Source organism: Vitis vinifera, chromosome 19 (assembly GCF_030704535.1).
Source record: "Vitis vinifera cultivar Pinot Noir 40024 chromosome 19, ASM3070453v1".
In the NCBI taxonomy this organism is placed as follows: Eukaryota; Viridiplantae; Streptophyta; class Magnoliopsida; order Vitales; family Vitaceae; genus Vitis; species Vitis vinifera.
In genome coordinates this window covers 25,433,066-25,455,091 of record NC_081823.1, presented here as the reverse complement: position 1 = coordinate 25,455,091, position 22,026 = coordinate 25,433,066, and the positions used below count along the sequence as shown (strand labels likewise).

The 22,026-nt window shown below is 38.8% G+C and overlaps 1 protein-coding gene across 6 annotated transcripts in view; it reads right to left on the bottom strand.

Moving 5' to 3' along the window:
- Positions 1 to 22,026, bottom strand: part of LOC100854176 (RNA polymerase II C-terminal domain phosphatase-like 4) — a 35,864-nt gene that overhangs the window by 3,054 nt on the left and 10,784 nt on the right. For 4 of the 6 annotated variants that reach the window (XM_059735479.1, XM_059735476.1, XM_059735480.1 and 1 more), the window contains 5 exons: positions 20,788 to 20,951; positions 20,604 to 20,689; positions 13,963 to 14,078; positions 13,361 to 13,541; positions 1,732 to 2,021 (listed from right to left, as the gene is read on the bottom strand). In XM_059735479.1, coding sequence (XP_059591462.1) covers positions 1,732 to 2,021; positions 13,361 to 13,541; positions 13,963 to 14,078; positions 20,604 to 20,689; positions 20,788 to 20,951 — 837 coding nt within the window. Of the gene's footprint in view, positions 1 to 1,731; positions 2,022 to 13,360; positions 13,542 to 13,962; positions 14,079 to 20,603; positions 20,690 to 20,787; positions 20,952 to 21,487; positions 21,742 to 22,026 lie in introns of those variants that run through there. The other 2 variants (XM_059735475.1, XM_059735478.1) reach the window with 2 other exon arrangements.

The window sequence follows — 22,026 nt, the reverse complement described above, 5'->3', positions numbered from 1 at the left end:
ACTTGAGTTTAAAGCCAAGCAACATCTTCTCTTTTCCAAAATTTCAAGAATTCCCTTCAGGTTCCAGCTCAACCTATTTGAACTTCACGGTCCATAAGTTTAAATGTTAATTCTCCAAGAAATGCCACATGTCCTTCCAGAAGACATGTAGAGTAATAAATGCTACTGACCTTAGAGAGCGCAAACTGCTTGCATCTTTGCAAGTAGAATATTAACTTCTTACTATGGCATGTATCCCAGTGCATTAGCCTTCACTACCAACTTCACAAATATTGTAAGATCAAATTTGAAATTAAAAGAGGCTGGACCAGAAGCATAGGACCATCATGGGCAAGAAAAACACCTGCTTCAGAAATGAAAAGTGGCATGCAGTGAGTGAGTGACCAAGGCCAGCTGGCCATAAACTCAAAAAGTTAATTTGATAGGAAAATCTCAGCAAAAAACTGCTAAAATGCTCCTCAATTTCAAAAAGGGAAGTTCTATTCCCTAAAGATTAAGATTTATCTCCACTTCTTGTGTAGCTTTAGTGACTATCATCCAACTAGGGTTATGATCCCTTCTCAGCACCCCCCTCTATCTATATCATATTACTCTTTTCCTATTAAATGAAATCCTCTTTTATCCTTATTTTCTGTCTAATTTGATAAATTTATAATTAACATAATTCTGGACGAACAATTCAACTTTTCATCTATTGAATAATTCAAGCATCGACCAAGAGTTGTATGCACCCGTCATTTTGAAGAGTACAATTAAACATTGAAAAATAGATACAGAATATTATTTCAATCTAATAGATTTTACTTTGAAATTCACTTGACATTGTAAACTTCTACAGCATGTGTACAGTAGGTTCTACGTACAGAGGAGCTCAGTCACATGCATGGTGAGTTGTCTAAGATTCTAGTCTCAGGAGAAAGTGGGAGAGCTTCAGAGGAGATAGGGTGGATTTGGAGAATCTAACAGTGATCAAAGAAGAATCTTGCAAGGAGCTTGAGATTTAATCTCTAATGATTTCTCAATTATGCAAATGAAGAAAGGACTCTCTTTCGTAGATACTCAAAGTGTACTTGCCGTTGTCTTTACAGAAACATTAAACCCACTAGCATTGACATGTACACCATGAAAATCAGAAGGCTGCTCTTTATTATCCTCTCTTGATGAGAGAGGATAACTGAAGCAAAGGATCCCCTCCTACTTTAACCTCCTAGAATCTATGTCCCAAAGTCATCCTAGTCAACTCAGAGGAGTGATGTGAATGTATCCTTTATTCAACATCCATCCTAGTTTCCATGTCTCAAGGGCAACTGAGAACCTTGAGTTCTCACCAAAGAGGTGGGCATCTAAAGCCCCCACACCACCTTCTCATGGTGTAAGATGAAGATGAAAACATGGAGATGTAGGACAAAGTCTCACATGTCATAATTCTATCAATCTCAAGATGATAGAGCTGAGTAACTCATGATTAATCCATGTGTTTAGGACTTAATGCCATGCTAGTTGATAAGGATATATTAGTTGATGTGGGGAGGCAAAATGAGAAGAAGCCAACAAGGTTAAACACAATGGCTTCAACAAAAAAAAAGGTGATGAAAAATAAAGGATGACATTTTACACAAGGAAAAAGAAGACTTTCATTTTAAAATAACAATTAGTATCATATAGATGTAAACCATATAGAGCATCAGCAAAAGAAAGATATTAGGGTCAGAGGACCGCAGATGTACTAACCGATTCTGTATCATCAAGGATCAAAACAGCACTTTCTTGCCCCAACACCACATCAAGACCCTTTTGATGTCTTTGGGTACAATCAGCTTGTGAAATCACTCTAGAACTGAAGTACACTCTCTCAGGGTCAAGCAGCTTTGCCATTTCCAAAGCATAGGAGCGTTCACCCATCGTATAAATGTACATCTCAAACATTTTACTTGCCTCTTTCAGAAAAGTGTGTACATAGGGCCTCAACTTTGTCAGCATGTGCATGGTATTCAACATGAATAGGTTGCCTTTCAAACCACCTATTCATGTCAAGATTTAGTATCCCATAAAGGATAAAAAGTACATAAAGTCAATAAAATGTACAGCACATCGAAGAAAATTAAATAATGCAAACAAACTTAAGGGATTATAAGCGACAGCAACAACATGACCAAGGAAGACAAAAGATTACACATTTTCCACATCAAGATGAAATCTAAAACATGTTTAGTGGCTAATCAATTTGATGAGGGCCTTTAACAGATACATAGGATTCAATGAAACAAAGAAACTATCCAAAGAACTATGTAAAGAAGCATGAAGAATCAAGAGAATCAAATTGAACTACAGTAAACAGAAAAAAATAAAATTAAAAAAAAGAAGAGGGGGGGGGGGGGGAGGTTGCAACAGAATACAGTGGCATCAGGGCATATTATGTAAATGATATGATTTCATTTCATTTTTTTATTTTATTAATTGTTTATTTTAATTAGCACTAGAAACCATTGATCAGTTTCTTTATAGCATTTGAAGTGAGTTTGACACAGTTGGTAGATTAAGGTAAACTTTTGTTATAGACAATTTTTCCAAATTTTGTCCTTGCTCAAGACTCAAACCTGAAATCTCCACATCCTTGCACCAACCCCTTGCCACTAGAGTCAGGCCACAAGTTTGTATGTATAGAAATAAACATTTGACTACTAAAGTACAAAAGTGAACCCAGGGAAGGATGAGATATCCTTGAGAAGCTTTTTAAATTTTCCTGAAAGAAAGTAAAAGTAAGATGTATGAATCTATTAAGGATGAAAAGTCCTTCAAAAAGGATAATTCACATAAGCATATAAACAACAGGAATACAGAACAGAAATCAGTTGCCAACCCTAAGGTTAACTGCACCAAAAGTGAAGAGGGCATAAGATCCTCAATAAAGTCAATGAATGAAGAAGCCTCTCTCTTGGCCTGCTAATCTGGTTACTAATTTGTCAGTATAGACTTTCATGAGTGGGACCTTCCAAAGAAGCTTAAACTCTACTTTCCTCTTGCTCATTCCTAAGAAGGAGAGGGCCGAAGACCTAAGAGATTTCAGACCAATCAGCCTGGTAGGGAGTGTGTACAAATTGCTTGCCAAAGTCCTTGTCAATAGGCTGAAATTAGTGATGGGGGAGGTGATTTCTGACTCTCAACAAGCTTTCGTCCATGGGAGACAAATTCTGGACGCTGTTCTTATTGCTAATGAAGCCCTTGATTCTAGATTAAAAGACAACATCCCAGGCCTCCTTCTTAAGATGGACATTGAGAAGGCTTTTGACCACGTTAATTGGGACTTTCTAATGAAGGTGATGTCTAAGATGGGATTCGGGCATAGGTGGATTAACTGGATGAAATGGTGCTTCTCTACAACTACCTTCTCGATCATCATCAATGGGAGCCCTTCGGGTTTCTTTCAGAGCTTTAGGGGATTGAGATAGGGCGACCCTCTCTCCCCCTATCTCTTCCTTTTTGCCATGGAAGCTCTTAGCCAACTGCTTTCTTGTGCAAGAAATGGGAGCTTTATTTATGGGTTCCGAGTGGGAGGAAGAGGAAGAAAGGGGCTGATCGTGTCCCACCCCTTGTTTGCCGATGACACCCTGATTTTCTGTGACGCCGATGCAGATCAGTTGCAATATCTTAGCTGGACCTTCATGTGGTTTGAGGCGATTTCAAGTTTAAAAGTCAATCTGAGCAAAACTGAAGCCATCCCAATGGGGGAAGGCATTCCTATGGAGACTCTCGCCTCGGTTTTAGGATGTAAGATAGGGAGTTTACCTACCTCCTACTTGGGTCTTCCTCTTGGAGCCCCTTACAAAGCCACTAGGGTGTGGGATACAGTGGAGGAAAGATTCAGGAAAAGGTTATCTCTCTGGAAAAGGCAATACCTCTCCAAAGGGGGTCATCTTACCTTACTAAAAAGCACCCTCTCTAGCCTCCCAACCTACTTTCTTTCTCTCTTTGTGATTCCCAAGAGGGTCTGTGCAAGGCTTGAAAAAATCCAAAGGGATTTCTTATGGGGCGGTGGAGCCTTAGAGAATAAACCTCACTTGGTGAGTTGAAAGGTCATTTGCGCCGCTAAAAAGGATGGAGGCTTAGGTATCTGCAGTCTGGCCACTTTTAACAAAGCCCTTCTTGGGAAGTGGTTATGGAGATTTGCTAATGAGAATGAGTCTCTATGGAAGCAAATTATCTCTACCAAGTATGACCTTCAAGAGGGGGGATGGTGCTCCAAAGGAGCTAGAGACCGGCATGGGGTGGGGGTTTGGAAGGCCATCAGAAATGGTTGGGAGAACTTTCACTCTCACTCCCGCTTCATCATAGGAGATGGCACTAGAGTGAAGTTTTGGAAGGACTTGTGGTGTGAAAACCAATCTCTAGAAGAAGCTTTCCCCTTCTTGTTTAATCTCTCTACCAACAAAGAAGGATGGGTTGCTGAGGCTTGGGAGGAAAATGAAGTTGGGGGCAGCTGGGGGCTTCGTTTCACTAAACATCTTAATGATTGGGAGGTGGGAGAAGTAGAAAGCTTATTAAGCAAGCTTCATCCTTTGACCATTAGAAGAGGTGTGAATGACTCACTCTGGTGGAAAGAGAACAAGAATGGGACCTTTTTTGTCAAGACTTACTATAGTTCTTTCTCAAGGGCCATCAAGCCCCTCTTCTTGGCTAGAACTATTTGGACGCCTTGGGTTCCAATTAGGACTAGCTTCTTTGGATGGGAGGCAGCCTGGTACAAGCTCCTCACCATTGACCGCTTGAAGAGATTCGATTAGAGCATCCCCAACAGGTGCTTTTTGTGCAAATATGAGGAGGAAACCACAAATCACCTTCTCTTGTTTTGTGAGAAGGCCAGAATGTTATGGCTTTTGATCTTCTCCCTTTTTGGGGTGCAAGGGGTGATGCACTCCTCTATGAAAAGGAAGCTCCTCGGATGGCATGGATCTTTTGTGGGCAAGAAAAGGGAGAAAGCTTGGAGAGCTGCCCCCCTTTGTCTAATGTGGACCATTTGGAAAGAAAGGAATAGGAGGGCCTTCGATGATATTGAGAGGAACGATCAAGATATTAAATCCATTTTTGTGTACATCTTTGTGAATTGGGCTAGGGTGTATATAGAGGAACACACTCTCTCTTTGATAGATTTTGCAGACTGGCTAGCCACTAAATAAGGGTCAGCTTGTTTATCTTTTTGTTTTTTTACCTCTTTGTATCTTGGTATACCCCATGTATACCCTTTCTCTAGCCTCTTGGCTCTTAATGAATTATCTTTACCTATCAAAAAAATGAGAAGAAGCAACCAGACATCCTAGTGAGAACCACAATATTATGCATACAATGATCATATATTCATGATTCTCTCCAACCACAGGCCACCTAAGATACCCCTGTCACCACATCCTCCTCCACCGAGATATTGGAGACACCAAACCCTTTTGCAATTGTTAAACCCTCAAGTAAAGCAAACATCTCTTTTTCAAAAGGTCCAATACTAGCTCCTTTGATCATAGTGCATAGTGTTGTCTATGCAAATTCATAGAGGAATTAGCCAATCACATTCTAATCCATTGCATGAAGGTAGTTATAGCTTGTGGAGCCTATTTCCCATGTTTGACATTTCTGGAGTCCTCCAATAGATGATGAAGGATTTAATGCTTGAATAACATGGAGGTTTCATGGGCAAGAGCCACTGGTATCTTATACAATATGGAAAGGTTGGAATTGAAGAACTTTCTAAGGCTGAGAGCAATTAAGAGTTGGCAGAAAAGAACATTTCCCTTAAAACTTGGTATTCTGGCCTGTGATCCTAAATGAGTTTGAAAACATACAGTTTCGAAGTATCAGCAAGTGGAAAAGCCAACTTGGCTTGTACATCCACCACCAATTTCCAATCCTACAAATAATGTTATAATGAACACCCAGAAATTCTTTGGCAACTAACATCCAAAAGAGATGTGAGAGTGGATTTTTTTTCCCACAATTAAATTATCAATCTAAACAATCCACAAGATCACTAGTAGATGCAACTTCCCCCACCCGCCAATAGGGCCCTCCATTTGGGACTCCTACAACAATTGCAAAAAGAAATAACTAGCATATCCAACTCCACTTTTGGAAACACCTTTTTTTTCTCCTTTTTTTTTCTTTTTTTTTTCTTTTTTTTTTAGAGGCAAGTAGAATATTATAAAAGCACCTAAAAAAATGGGCCACCCACATACACAAGGAATATGCAAAGTGCACCAGAGTGGTATCTAAAACAGAAATAAACAATGTCATAATTCAGCCTAGCTCATATCCAAACAATAAATTAAATCCAAAAAGGAGGAATGAGAATCCTCCCTCCCATCTCAGTTGGCAAAGAAAAAGGTTTAGGGAAGTGGTCTTTGAATGGTAACTTCAAATGCTCGATGCCTTCATAAGTCCTATTCCTCTCTTTCTATATACATCAAAATAAGCATAAAAGAACCATCCTCCACTTCTTTCTGCGTCTCTTTCCCACATAACTACCATGATACCCAAGCAAGAGATCCACAACTGCTTTAGGGAGAAGTGAGAACGCACCTCAAATAGAATAGAGAGAGAGAACAATAAAGACCACAATGTACTTTCCCACTTAGAATGAATGAGGATGTGATTGGTTGTTTCCTCTTTCTGTTTGGACATACATTGACTAGAGAATGCCCCCTTAGTCATAAGTTGATTAATAGTAAGAATTTTCCCCCATGTAGCCTCTCACCCAAAGAAACACACTTTAGAAGGAGTTGAAACCTAAGTTTCATTGAAGGGGAAAGAAATAGAGTTTCCCAAGCATAGAGAAAGATAAAAGGAATTCATAGAGAAAATACCCTTCTTGGCTGCTATCCTTCAAAATCATTCTCAAGGGACCTAATACTCAAACTTAGGAGCCTCAAAATCCATGGGAATCATTGGATCATCCTCCTTCTCCCTTACTGACAAAAAGAGGAGAAAGAGAAGAGGCCATCCCCAGCCAAAATTGAAGAGTTATCAAAAACAACCATACATATGATACACTAACAGCCACTACTGCTGTCTGCAAGCTTTCATTTTGAAACACCACAGACACTTCCTTCACTGTAGTGATCTCCTTCCCCAAGGTTCCATATTTCACCAATGAGGAGTCTCCACCTTGGCCTGAACTTAGAGGACCCCCAGAAGAAGTCTTTAAAGAAGCCCCATCAATCTCACCACCAAAACGAAAAGCCCTCCTCTTAAGGCCACTCAGCTCACCTATACAAACAATTAGGGAGTCTCTCCACCTAGTAGGCCAAAAGTCTTTAATCTGGTCCTTTAATGAGATGTTAACTGGGAGAGGCCCAATGCTAGGTTTGGCTGAGGCCTTGCCTTCACAGGATCCACAAATTTCACTCACCAACCCATGAGAGGAATGGGTTGGACAACACTAGGTTGGGTCCCTTTTCCTTTCAAAGGCTCATTCTTCGAAAAGAATTTGAAAATGGATAGGACAGGACTCTAAGGTAGCTGCAGGTTCCACATGTTTTTCCTTTACAACTGTGTCAGAAGAGGCCATGCTTCTCTGATCCTCCTCCCTACACTCACACCAACAGGTGAGCCCCCCTCTTTTATCTTACTAAAAACAGTACTATTATATTGGATGTTGGATGCTCAACACAACATACCAGAGTTTATACAGTACACATACCATCTTCGTCTATCAGCTACAAATAACTCTTCACTATGCCTCATGCCTTAAGGAACATGATTGTTCATGGTAATATTATACATTATAGTTACATAGTTTTTACCGAATATGTTAGAAAGTTGTTGGGATTGATGGGGAGAGGAAGATGCGAGGAGGCAGAAGTTCGTTTGCAATGGACTCCAAGTCCTTTGAAATCTCTGTGGATGTGTTTGGGGAGAAGCTTAAGGGGATCATTGTGGAAAGAAGCAGAGGTTTTACATCGTGGATCAGGTTTGGGAGCCTTAGTTTGTGTTGTCTCCTGAAAGGAGTGGAGGCTTGCTATAGGGGTGAGTTTGCTAAGAGGTTTGTTAAAATTTGGGAGGATGGAGGTAGGAAGTTTAAACTGGAACGTCGTGCAAATGAGGAAGGCAGGTTCTTATTGTGCTATGTGGTTGACTCAGAAGCAAAGAAGTATTGTTTAGTGTTCCCTGAGGGGAAAGGCATTCTGGGAGGTTGGGCCTTGTTGACTGAAAAGCTCCGCTCTCTTAGAGTATTGACACGTGATGAGCCCAGAGGAATCTTTGATTTCTTTAGGACAGAGAGTAGAGTTGGGGCTCCTGAGGGGAAGGCGAAAAATTCCTATTCTGATGCAGTGAAATCAAGAGCAAGAAGATTAGGGAAAGCAATGTAGCTACAGTTGGGGGAAAAAGATGTGCTAAGCGAAAGGGAGTTGTTGGACCGGTGTCTAGTTGGGAGATGGAGAGAGTCTCTCGTGTCGGCTCCAGACTTGTCCGGTTTGGGCAGTTGGGGAAGGTTTCACTGGAACCTTAAAGAAGGGGTGATGTTTGAGAGGCTGGGGGGTTCTTTCATATTGATCGAGTTTGAGAATAAAGCAAAGTCAGAAAAAGTGTTATTAAAAGGGCTTCGTTGTTTTAAGGAAACGTTTCTGCACTTGGAAAGGTGGGACCCAAAAGTGGGGTGTTTTCAAAATTGTGAGTGAGTTTTTTTTTTTTTTTTTTTTTTTTGGTGAGAGTAGTGGGTTTACCGCTGCACTTTTGGAGTCGAGAAGTGTTTAGAAAGATTGGGGAAGGTTATGGGGGGGTTTGCTACAGTGGATGAAGACACTGCTACTTTTAAGGAGCTTCAATGGGCTAGAATATTAGTGAAATCTGAGGGATTAAAGTGGCCAATCTCTTTGCAAGTGGTAGTTGGCTCTTCTTGTTTTTTTATTCAGCTGTGGTGGGAGGTGCAACCAAGGGTGTCGAAAGTTGCTCTGGTATTCAAAAGTGGGATGGGAAATGAGTAGAAGGTTAGGGATGATGGAGGGGGTGGCTCATGCACCGATTGTAATGTGGAGCAGGTACAAACTCAATGGTAGTCTGCAAAGGTTGTTGTGACATGCGAAGTTGGAGAAGCTTGTTGCAGAAAGGACAGGGAGGTTGTTACCTTTGACTTTGTGTCGGCAAGAGGGGCAAAGAACGAAAGGGTTAGAGGAAGGATGTCTTCTAATTGGGAGGAGGTCTCAATTGAAGGGCCTTTAGCCCAAGGTAGTACTTTTTTGGGTCGGGTAATGGAGTTGGATGTGGAGAGGAGGCCCAACTGTTTTGAGGAGGGCCAAATTAGCAGCGCTTCAAAAGACCCATTGGAAGTGGGTCGGCCCATGTCTGAGTTTTTAAAAGGTCCAACGATGGTGGGTCGATCCTCTGTTAAAGCCTTAAAAGGGGTAGGGCTCGCAGGGGCCTTCGAGACGTTGACTGCGAGAGGCCAGACGGGGATGATTTTGGCATCCAGATGGGGTCGCCTCCACCGGTGCCAAATCATGCAGAGATTACCGACGAAGCTTTGTTGGAGGAGGTCTCCAATACACAGATTATCCTCCTTGTTCTTTGTTCTCTTTGGGGAAGCTGGATTTCTCTTCTTCTTCTACTCCTTCTGGGCAGGATGGGGCAATCGTCACCACTAATGGGGGATCGGAACGGGGTTGTGTTTCAGAAGCAGTTGGGGTAGCAGGTTGGGGCCCTTTAAGGGTGATTTTGGTGGATAGGAGGGAGGCGAAGATTTCTCATTTATCGAGTAAGGCTCAAGGGGTTGTCGAGGAGGTGATAGAGGATGTTTCAGAAAGGGTAATACAAGAGGTTGTGGAGGAGAGAGACAAAGCGGGTGATCCTAGCTAGTATTCCAACTGCTTGGCTAAGTTTACTCGTTGCTTAGGAATGCCAACGAAGGGATTCGAAGGAGAGATTTTGATATTGCTGAAAGGAAGAAAGAGAGGAAAGATCAGAAGGGGAAGTTGGATGGTAGGAAAAAGAAAAAATTGGAGTCATCAAAGTTTGAAAGGGAGTTGAGAAAGCTGGAATGTACTGTGAATTATTTTGGAGGAGGAGGAGAAGGGAAGGGTAGTTTTTGCAAGTCTAGATGAAGATTCATTTGCTTTCTTGGAATGTAAGAGGGGCTAATAACAGTGACAAGAGTAAGGTGATCAAAGCCTTGATAAAGAAAAATAAGGTAGATTTGGTTTGCTAGAAGAGAACTTGGAGCCAAAAATCTAGGGAAGTGTGGCTGAAAGAAGGTGACAGAAATACGAGTTTCTTTCACAAGATAGTCAATGCAGAAGAAGGAATAATGTGGACGAAATTAGGATTAATGGTGTTTGGCTTTCAGAGGAGAATGAAATCAAGGAAGGGGTGGTGGTCAATGTTTTTCGGTCTTTGCTGTCCAATCCGAGGGACTAGCGTCCTTCTTTATCTGGGTTGCAGTGTGAGACTTTGGAGAATCTAGATGCTTTTGCTTTGGAGGTGTCATTCACGGAAGAGAAGGTGCTTGGTGTGCTGCTGGGATGTAATGGGGACAAAGCTCCGGGGCCTGATGGCTTCTCTATGGCTTTCTGGTAATTTGCTTAGGACTTTGTGAAGGATGACGTGATAAGTTTTTTCAGAGAATTCTATGAACACGGTAAATTTGTTAAAAGTCTAAATGCAACTTCTCTAGTATTAATCCCAAAAAAAAGTGGGGGCTGAAGATTTAAGGGATTTTAGGCCTATAAGTTTGTTGGAAAGTTTGTACAAGTGGCTGGCCAAGTTTTTAGCCAATAGGCTAAAAAAAGGTGATTGGAAAGGTGGTCTCTAAGGCCCAAGTGGAGAGAAGACAAATCCTAGATGCAGTGCTAATAGCTAATGAAGCCATTGATTCGGTCCTGAAGATTAATGAGAATGGTATTTTGTGCAAACTTGATATAGAGAAGACATACGACAATGTGGACTGTCTTTTCTTCTCAGTTATGCAGAAAATGGGTTTTGGGGAGAAATGGATTGGGTGGATCAAGTGGTGCATTTCCACTGCAAGTTTCTCTGTGTTGGTTAATGGCACCTCTACTGGTTTCTTTCAAAGCTCAAGGGGATTGAGGCAGGGCGATCCACTTTCGCCTTATTTATTTGTGATTGTTATGGAGGTGTTTAGCTGTTTTCTTAAAAGGGTTGTGGATGGAGGTTTTTTGTCGGGTTGTAGAGTGAAGGGTAGGAGTGAAGAAGGGGTTCAGATTTCCCATTTGTTGTTTGCTGATGATACCTTAGTGTTCTGCCAAGCTTCTCAAGATCATTTGACCTATCTTAGTTGGTTACTTATGTGGTTTGAGGCCATGTTGGGGTTGAGAATAAACTTGGAAAAGAGTGAACTAATTCCAGTAGGTAGGGTGGAGAATATTGATGATCTTGATTTGGATTTTGGTTGTAGACTAGGTAGTCTACCGTCCACTTATTTGGGTCTTCCTTTGGGTGTTCCATTTAAGTCGGTGACAGTGTGGGATGGAGTGAAAGAGCGATTTCGTAGAAGGTTGGCTCAGTGAAAGAGACAATACATATCCAAGGAAGGGAGGGTGACTCTAATTCGAAGCACTTTGTCGAATTTACCCATTTATTTTATGTCCTTGTTGCGCTTGCCAAGCTCAATTAGATAAAGACTAGAACAAATTCAAAGGGATTTCCTTTGAGGAGATGGTAATTTGGAGCGAAAGCCACATTTAGTAAGAAGGGAGTTGGTGTGCTTAAGGAGAAAGGGGGTTTGGGGGTCAAATGTATATCTAATCTCAATAAGGCTCGTTTTTGTAAATGGAATTGGTGTTTCGCAAATGAGAGAGAGGCCTTGTGGAATCAAGTGATTAGAGGGAAGTATGGGGAAGAAAGAGGGGGATGGTGCTCTCGGGAAGTGAGAGAGGTGCATGGTGTGGGGCTTTGAAAAGGAATAAGGATGAACTAGGATTTTGTGGGCTCTAGGATTTTATTCCTTGTAGGTAATGGGCGAAGGGTGAGATTTTGGAGGGATAGATGGTGCAGGGATTCCCCTTTGTATGTGTCATTCCCTTCCTTGTTTGCTTTATCTGTTGATAAGGAAGCGTGGGTAGCAGATATTTGGGACCCCTTGGCTGAAGAGGGTTGGGGGGGTTGAAATCCTTGTTTTTCAAGAGCCTTCAATGATTGGGAGGTGGAGGCGGCAAAAAGATTCTTGGAGTGGCTTCATGGGAAGAGAGTGCAGGGAGATGTGGATGATATGGTGCTTTGGACTGAAACAAAGAGTGGAAATTTCTTGGTCAAGTCCCTCTTACCTTGTTCTAGAAGAAGGTTGCCCTTCTTTGTTTCCTTCTAGTTACATTTGGAATGTGTGGGTGCAGCCCAAGATTAGCCTTTTTGCGTGGGAGGCTATGTGGAGCAAAGCCTTAACCCTAGATCTTATTCAGAAAAGAGAATGGGCCTTGGCAACTAGATGTTTTATGTGCCTTGAGAAAGAGGAGATCATAGACCATCTTCTTCTACATTGTACAAAAACAAGGGTCTTATGGGATCTGCTCTTTAATTTGTTTGGGGTGTCATGGGTGCTGCCTTCATCAATTAGAGAGACTCTCCTTAGTTGGCATGGTTCTTTTGTGGGCAAAAAGCGCAAGAAGGCGTGTAGAGCAGCTCCTCTTTTCATTTTTTGGACGGTTTGGAATGCGAGAAATAGATTGGTCTTCAAGGATGATGTGTTGTCAATCCAGAGACTTAAATACTCTTTTGTTCTTTCTCTTTGGTCAGAGGCCAAGTTGTTTATAGTTGAATGCCCTCTAACTATAGTTAATTTTATTGATTGGTTGGGTTCTAACTAAGGTTGTTTGTTGGGCCAGCTGGGTGTTTTTCTTCTTTTTTGGCCGTTTTGGCGGTGAGTGTATAGGTATTGTATATCTTGAGTCACTTTTTTGGCGCCTCTTTTTATATTAGATTTTTTCTTACCTATCGAAAAAAAAAATTACACATTATAACTGTATATGATATGGTCTCTACAAGCATAAGTAACAAATTTCAACTTCCCCACAACAGATATATCCTAAATTTGATAGAGCATGCAATATGCCATCAACAAATCCTAAGCATTTCCTTATAACCTCAAAAGAAAAATAAGGAATAAAAAGAAAAAATTGGAATCTTATCTATCGAACATCTCCCAAAGATATGAAACTATAACTAGGTAGTTGGGCTTTACTCATGCTACAAAAGTTCTAGTTGCTCTACAAAGATTTTTTTTGTTAGCTCCCTTCCACATATAGAATTAAGTTATGGGCCCCATGGCATGAACAAGAAACGGTAGACTTTGGAGAAACATAAACAATTGAAATTGGAAAATTGGTTATTCTATGAGCCATAATGACATAAACTGGTAAACAGATCATACCTTGCAAAGGATCCGTTTGGTTCTTTAAATACAGCTCCTCTGGTGTTATATCTAAAAGCCGAGTTGAGTTAAGAAGTGTGTGATCTAAATCAAGAACCAAGTAAAGCTTTTTATGGCGTAACAAATTCTTCAAGTCTGTGTCACGTAATCGAGCAATTTCATCACTTCCAAGCCTCAAATCCTGAAAACGAAGATTAGTCTCCACACATTACCAATTCAATAAAAACAAGTAGAGACCAACTATATACAAGATTTTGTGAATAGAAGCGACAGCAAAAGCTCTTACAAATTCTTCATATATCTCAATGGATGCCATAGAATTTCCAAAATGGTTCATATCTCTCGTCTACCACAAGGAATATTGACAGTTTTTTCTCCATGTGTGTGTGTGTGTAGCCAGAAAATCTAAGTTCAGTATTTTATTTAAGGTAGATTCAATAGAAATGAAATATTGCCACAAAATACTGATTCCCTCTCTCTCTTGCTCATTTTAAGAAAATATATGATCGCTCCTTTCAGATTTTAGGGGAAGAAAAAAAATATGGACAATGAACTCAAATTCCCACTTCCACTGTTTCAAAATAGTTCAGAGAAAAATATACCTTATGTATGTACCCAAATGCTACACCAGAACCACCTTCCATCTTCTGCCCACAACGTATACACAATTCTCTAAAAACGCCAGGATGTGTGCATGTATCCTTTGTGATGGTTACTTCTGCATGTAATGTAAGTTAAGACACAACTGATTCCATCCAAAGTACAAAAAACCTTAGTTAAAAGATCTGCAGTGGTGGACAGTACAGATGTTAGATTAACACCCTAGTTATTGCTTTAGAAGATTTAAAATTGGTTTGTACTTGAGATGACACAGGAATATTGTGTTTTCTAGTATGCAGAAAAAAGTGCACGCCTACCATTTAGAAAATAAACAAAAAAATGCATGTATTGATAAGTAAAAGCGTGTGCATGTGTCTGAACACATGTCCTTTTCTCTATGTTTTCATCTACTTGACACATTATTATTTTCTTTTATTAGAGACTTAACACACTATTTTGCAAGTAACAAATTAATTTTTATCAAGAAAATCTAACTATGTTAAGATTAAATCCTTTTATCACTATATAGATGTGACTATTATACAAGATGCCTACAGAAAATCTTTAAATCAAGAAAAATTCCCAAACCATCTGAAATGTTTGTGCAAGCATTTGGACTCAAGGAGAACAAGAGATCTAGATACAGAATTAATCAGGAAAACTGATTCCATGAAGGATTTATGCATTATTCAGCTTAGCCTCCATTTCTTTGGGTGTAAATTGAAGGCCAAAAATTCAATCGAGTATAATATTATACTCCTTTCAAGTTGGGTTATGATGGAAAATTGCTTAGTGTGGCTTTGCCTCAACTATGAATTAATTGGGAGAAAAGGCTTTCCCTTCTTGCCCTAAGTCATTTTTTGTTTATTCTTCACAGGCTGCCCATAAAGGCTAATGCAGCCAGCACTTTCTCTATCATCATTTGTTTCCTTCATTCAACCTACTACCACCCAAGCAGATCAAACCAACATCACCATTTTTCTACACGAATCACCACTATCTCCACTTTATCACCATTACCACCAGCATCACCATCAACTTCTACTTCATCACCCTCAGCACCAAATCTAACCAATAAGCACCCACCAGATCAAATTCGATGCCACCTCTAAAATCCTAATCAACTAGGCAGCTGGGAAAAGGAAAAGAAGAAAGATTTTATTTTCTAGAAGGTCCTATCCTTGTCTAAGAAGCAAGAACAGGACAAGAAGATGCATGTGATTTGCTAGAAGGTGGTGCACTCGCCTAAAAAGCAAGAGGCACAGGTATTAGAAGCTTAGTATTTGGGTGGAGAGTAATGCTGTGGAAGTTCAACAAGATGCAAGGGGTGGTATTTAGGTGAGGCAAGGGGGCTCTTTGGATGGGGAATCATAGGAAGCTATTAGGAGGGAATGGGATGTTTTTGCCAAAGTAAACCCTTGAGGCCTAGCGCAAGTAGTAAACGATTGGGTTGGCTTATGGGAGGTTCTAGGTTCAAGTTCTAATTGGGACAATAAAATTGAAAATAATAATAATAATAATAATATCTATCAAAAAGAAATGTTTTCACTAAGTACAATAGCTATTATCAAGAGGATGGTAAGACAGTGAAGTTTTGACATGATGCATAGTGGTAGCGATCAAATGGTTGAGAATTCACTTCATAGAGTTGTTTCCCAAATGATAGAGAGGGCATGGAACCTCAATTGATAGATGTTGTTGGAAGTGGCTATAATTGGTTTAAAAATATTGTAATTAATTTGTATGGTTGAATATTTTATTTCTTTCCTCCATTTCCTCACTAGAAATCTGCCTATAATTGGGATCCTTATCTAGTCCTAAAATAGCTATAACCTAGTCAACCGTGTATCTACATAATTTGTTTTTTTTTTTTTTTTTGATAAGTGTGTATCTACATAATTTGTACTCACCCCTTTTGGGAATTAGTACAGTGAGAAATTATTCATTCCTTCATGGTATCAAAGCAAGTAATAATTCATCTCTTGTCATCATAGGCCTTCATTACCATTCTTTTTCTTTAGCCTTTTTTGCCAATTGTTGTACTTACCCTTCATTGTTGAGCCTTATATTAGTCCCGTTTTCCTCCAGTTTGAACCCACCATCTTCTCTTCTCAAATCATAGAAATTCCCAACAATGATTAGATATCTCCAAAACTATGTATTGGAAACTTTCATGGAAAGCCCCAATATGAGAACAAGGGAATCAATACAAGAGGAGGAAATCAAGCAACAAAAACTAGACAAGCACATCATAGCACAGTTGTGGAAGAATCCCAAGAAATAGGTTTTCTTAGTAAGAGTGATGTAGAAAAACTAAAAAGAATGTTGAATTCCTTGAAAATCACAATCCAAGTTCAACACCAACTTCAGATTGTTCCTCGAAGGCTCAATCGGGTAATATTCATAAAATCATTGTCTTTGATTGTTTTTCCAACACCTGAATCAGATTATTTTCCACTTGCTCCACATGTTTTGAAGAACAAAAAATAAAGATTTTTCGATGAATCTTTTTCCTCTATAGCTGATCAAGGCACAATCAAAATCAACCCCACATTGTCTCTAAAATCTGTGTTGCATGTTCTCCATCTTTCCTATAACCTTTTGTCTATAGGAAAAATTACTAAAGCTTTGAATTTTTCCGTCACATTCACTTCTTCTAGTTGTAATTTTCAACACTCTATAATAGAAAGGACAATTGGACATGTTAAAGAAAAGATAGATTATACCACATCGATGCTAATTAGAAGATTGGTGTTTTAAGAGCTCAAGACTTGATCTCTACCCCTTCTCCAAAAGTTGATTAGGTTTTGTTTTGGCATAAACATCTAAGACATCCTCCATTTCCATGGTTGAAAAAGGTGTTTCCGTCTTTGTTTGAAAAAATGATTGTCTTGATTTTCATGGTGGAGCGTGTGTTCTACTAAGCACCATCAAGTCTCATTTCCAATACAAAAATCCTAAATGCCTTTCTATATTTAATTTGATTCATTCAAATGTTAGGGATCCTTCTCGTGTTCCAAATAATTCAGGTTCTGATCCACTTGGGTTTATCTCTTGAAACCAAAATCTTAGACCTTATTTGGCAACTATTTTTGGAAACAATTTTTTGTTCTCTAAAATAAAAAAATAAAATAAATAAATAAAAAACCATGTTTGACAACTACAAAACATAAAACAATTTTTTGCTCTTAAAAATAGAAAACAAGATGTTTTCAGATAACAAATTTTAGTTGTTTTCAATTGCTTTCACTTATTCTTTGAGAGTTATTCAAAAATAATAATTATACAAATATAGAGAATGATTAAAGATAAAGCACTACAAATAAAAGTTACTTTTAAAACATAAAAAACAAGTTATATTTCAAGTTCCCAAACAAACTTTTATTCTACAAAACATAAGAGAATAGTTATCAAAAGTTATTTTTTACAACTATTTTCAAAAATGTTTCCCAAGAAGAGCCTTAGGTCTCCACTATCTTTCCTATCTTTCATAAACTCATTTGTACGCAATTTGAAGTCAATATACAAACACTCAATTCCAACAATGGGAAAGAATAATTTAATAATGACTTGATCGCATATCTTCAAAATGAAGACCTTGTTCATCAATCATCATGTGTTGATACTCCTCAACAAAATGGAATTGTTAAGAGGAAAAAATAGGCATTTAGTAGACGTTGTCAGGTCCATTCTATTCCAAATGAAAGTTCCAAAAATCTATTGGGGCAAAGCCATCCTAACAACCACCTAGTTGATAAATTCCAAGTTTTCAAGGCATTGGTTCTCTTCCCCCAAAAATCTTTGGGTATGTTTCCTTTGTTCATGTTTTTTTATAGGTAAACAAAGCAAATATATTAAAAGTGCTTGGAAAAGGCGCATAGAGGTTTCCTTTGTTCATGTTCATAACCACTTAAGAAGCAAACTTGATCCAAAGGCCTTCAAATGCATTTTCTTAGGGTATTCTCACACACAAAAGGGATATGAATGTTACCATCCTCCCACCAAAAAGAAATACATCACAATGGATGTTACCTTCATTGAAAACAAGCCTTATTTCTCTAAAACCGATCTTTAGGAGGAGAGTAACAAGATTATGGAAGATAGATGGTGAGATTCTAATCATGTTTTAGAGGAGTATTCTGATTCTAGTTAGGTTCTAGAGCAGGATTTTAGTCACATTTTAGATCAAGTTTTACCTATTACTATTTATTATCATTTGTCTAACCTTCCTAATCATTCTCCCTCTCATCCTACTCCTTTTGAGAGTGAACCAATCCAAAAAAAGAAAAATCAACCTAAAATTTTGTCCATTTAAACTGAATAGAGCCCAAGTTCCTCAAGTCCTGACAAAAGCATGAATTCCTCAAAACCCAAATTGCAGATTCAATCACTTAAGACTGAGTGCAAGAGACTTTAAGCACCTCATTTCAATGTGTATTTCAAGAGTAAAAAACCCGCAATACCCACATATGTTCCAATCTATAAAGCTGTGACAAGTAATGGAAATGTTAATCCTAGTCTTGATACTAATAGTGATGTATATTTGCCCATTGCTCTAAGGAAAGGAATTAGAACATGCACCCAACATCCTATCTCAAATTTTGTGTCCTTAAAAAGACTTTTATCGAAATACCGTGCCTTTGTTACTCATTTGTCCTCTAATGAAACTCCCAAAACAATCCAAGAGACCTTAAATAGTAAACCATGGAAAGATGCTATGAGTGAAACTACAAGCCTTGGAAAAAAATAAAACTTAGGAAGTTGTGGAATTGCCTAAAGGGAAGGAAACAATAGATGTAGGTGGATCTATAACTCCAAACACAAGGCTGACAGAACCACATAGAGGTACAAAGCAAAGCTAGTTGCTAAAGGCTACACTCAAACATATGATATAGATTACCAAGAAACCTTTGCACTAGTAGCAAAGATAAACACTATCATAATTTTATTATCTTTGGCTACTAACTTTGATTGGCCTCTGCAATAATTTGATGTAAAGAATGTCTTGCTCCATGGAGATCTAGAGGAGGAGGCATGGATGTTCCCCCTGGATTCATACACAAATCTTGGACTAACAAAGTGTGTAGACTTGAAAATGGGCCCCAACAATCCCCAAGAACTTAGTATGAAAGATTCGCGAAGTCAATGGTATAGAGGGGTTATTGTCAAAGTGAAGGTCATCACACACTATTCTTCAAAACATTCCTCTCTTGATATCATTGTTATCGATAATAATTTGGAACAGATTGGAGAATCAAAGTCACATCTAGCAAAGGAATTCGAGATCAAGACTTGGGTAGTCTAACGTACCATTTGGAAATCGAAGTTGCTAGATCAAAAAAGGGAACTTTTATTTCTCAACAAAAGTATATGCAAGATCTACTCAAAGAAACTAGCACACTGAGGTGCAAATTGCTAATACGCCAATCAAACCATAAGTCAGGGGAAAAGAATGAAGAACCTAGGGTTGAACAAGGCATTTACCAAAGAATGCTAGGAAAACTAATTTATTTATCACACACTAGACCTAATATAGCAAATATTGCAAGTGTGGTGAGTCAATTTATGCATTCTCTACTTAAGTCTCATATGGAGGCTATGTATAGAATTGTCAGGTATTTGAAGAGAACCTAGGCAGCATAATAAAGTTTCAAAAGAATGATGATTTCAAGTTGGAGACCTATATCAATGCAGATTGGCCAGATTGAACAGTGGATAGAAGATCAACTACAGGGTATTGCACATTTCGAAGAGGAACTTTAGTCACTTAGAGAAGCAAAAAACAACCTGTTGTGACCAAATATAGTGTAGAAGTTGAGTTTAGAGTTATGGCTCAACATATTTGTGAGCAACCATGGCTGAACATTACACTCACAGATCTTAAGATGATGTGAGACAAATTTATATACCATAAGTCTCCCTAACTAGACAGCTAGCAAACATCCTCACCAAAGGTTTACCAAATCTGGTTTTCCATCAAATCTTAAAAAAGCTAGGAATGCATGACATCTTTGCACCTACTTGAGGCGGAGCATTGGAAAATTTTGCACCTGTTTCATATGCTCTCACTCTCATATGAGAGGTCTTAGCTAAAGAAGAAAAAAAAATTATTAAAGAAAAAGGAAAGGATGCAATGAATGATAGTTATCCTTGAGAAGAAAATAAAAAAAAATAAAAAAAAAAAGGAAAACAAGACCCTAATTTTAAATGTACCTCAGCTAAAGTCCAACATAGCCAGCTACAAAGCCACCACCCCTAATTAGGGCAAGCAGGCTGCCCTTCGTCCAAAGAGATGGAGGTATAGTGAATTCTTGCAAATTTATTGGTCACTATGAAACTGAAGGGGTATTCACTTTCTTAGAAACCATCCTTTTTCTATGGGTACTTATCAGAAACTGTAGATAATGTTGTCAGTGTTGTAAACAAATAACATATTGTACTTCTAAGAAAATGTTGCACTAAAGCTTAAAAATGATGCACTCCACATATTACTACCAATTAGGGAAGGTTGTACAAGAAATAAACTACTAAGTTTGAAAAGTACATAATAACCATCAGTAAGCTACTGTATTGCTTATGCTTTCTACATATAATCCTACAAGGAGAGGAGAAATCAAAGAAGGGACAAACAATAAAATTTCACCTAGATTTTGCTCTAGGGATCCATCTGAAGTTGACCCTGGATGCTCCTCTATGCTTTCAAACTCCTCTACCTTCTGCCTTTTAACCCTGCAAATTAATTCGCAATTTGAAGATCAAAAGCAACGATAATATCTTAAGTGAAACAATAATATTTTAATAACAGTTCTATACACCCAACACTGAACCTCTTGTACTCAGAATCAGATTCATCCTCAGCTTCCTGCTCGTCATCCTCGGCTTCCTGCTCCGGTGAAACGTCAGAAGAATCAGAATCTAGTTCTGCATCCAGATATGCAGCAAATCCATCGCTGCTTGGTGAGTGTACACGAGAATCAGTCACAAGACTCATCTGAAAAACAGGAAAGAACTAAAGACTCAATAATAGAGCACTTCTCATAAAAAATAGCATTACAATATAAAAATATATATATATATATATAAATTTACAGCAAAAGCACAATGATTTTCCATCCAACAAGAAACCCTCGTGACTACTTGAACCACTGAGGCAGTGAAGAAAAGAGCTCCGGTACAGGGTTCAAAGTATCGGCGAGTCTTGCTGCGACGAGTGCTATACCAGATACGAACTTATGCACAAACTCGGCACTGAATAGGTGAAACTCGGTTGAATGGCCGAGATTCCGACTTAACTCGGTCGACTCGATTAAGTTTCAGAAAATTTTCGACTCAATACGGAGGTTCCCTCTTTCTTTCCGATCACAACAAAAAATCAGAAAATTTTCAAAAAATCAGAGATTCCCCTTCAAAAGAAAACACATTTCAACCCATCAATCCCATCATATCTAACCCAACCCGTGACCCTTTTGGAAGTCTATATGAGGAGAAACCACCAAAGGACGAGGGCACGATTTAGGGTTTACTTACCTCATCACAAATCGAGCATCGCCGGAATGTAGGAGCTTTGGTGCCGAGGTGGTGACTCGTCAAGTGGACAGATTCCTTCACCGGCGACGTCAGCAACCCCCGCAGTTGGATTGCTCTCCCTCCCCGGCGTATGTCTTGCACAGTTGCAACCGCAGGTGATGTCGTGGGCGCGGGTGGGACCGTGGGAACTCAAATTGGTAAGGTATAAAATTGCATTTATATGGACTTATATGGATGGTATGACTAACCGTATGAGATGGGATTTAATTTCCTATATTATGTAATTTTTTTATTTTATAATATTGAATTGGTTTACAGTAAAATAAAAATTTTATATGTAGCATAAGATTTAATGGTAATAATATGAATAATCTAAACTATATTTATATGGTATATTTTATAATATGAATAAAATTATAGCATTAGAAAATCAATAATTATTTAAAATAAAACTTTTTTTATAAAAAAGAATCGTAATTTTAAAAGTAATAATTTGATGACATGTTTATATGAAGAGATCAATAATTATGTTTGTATGA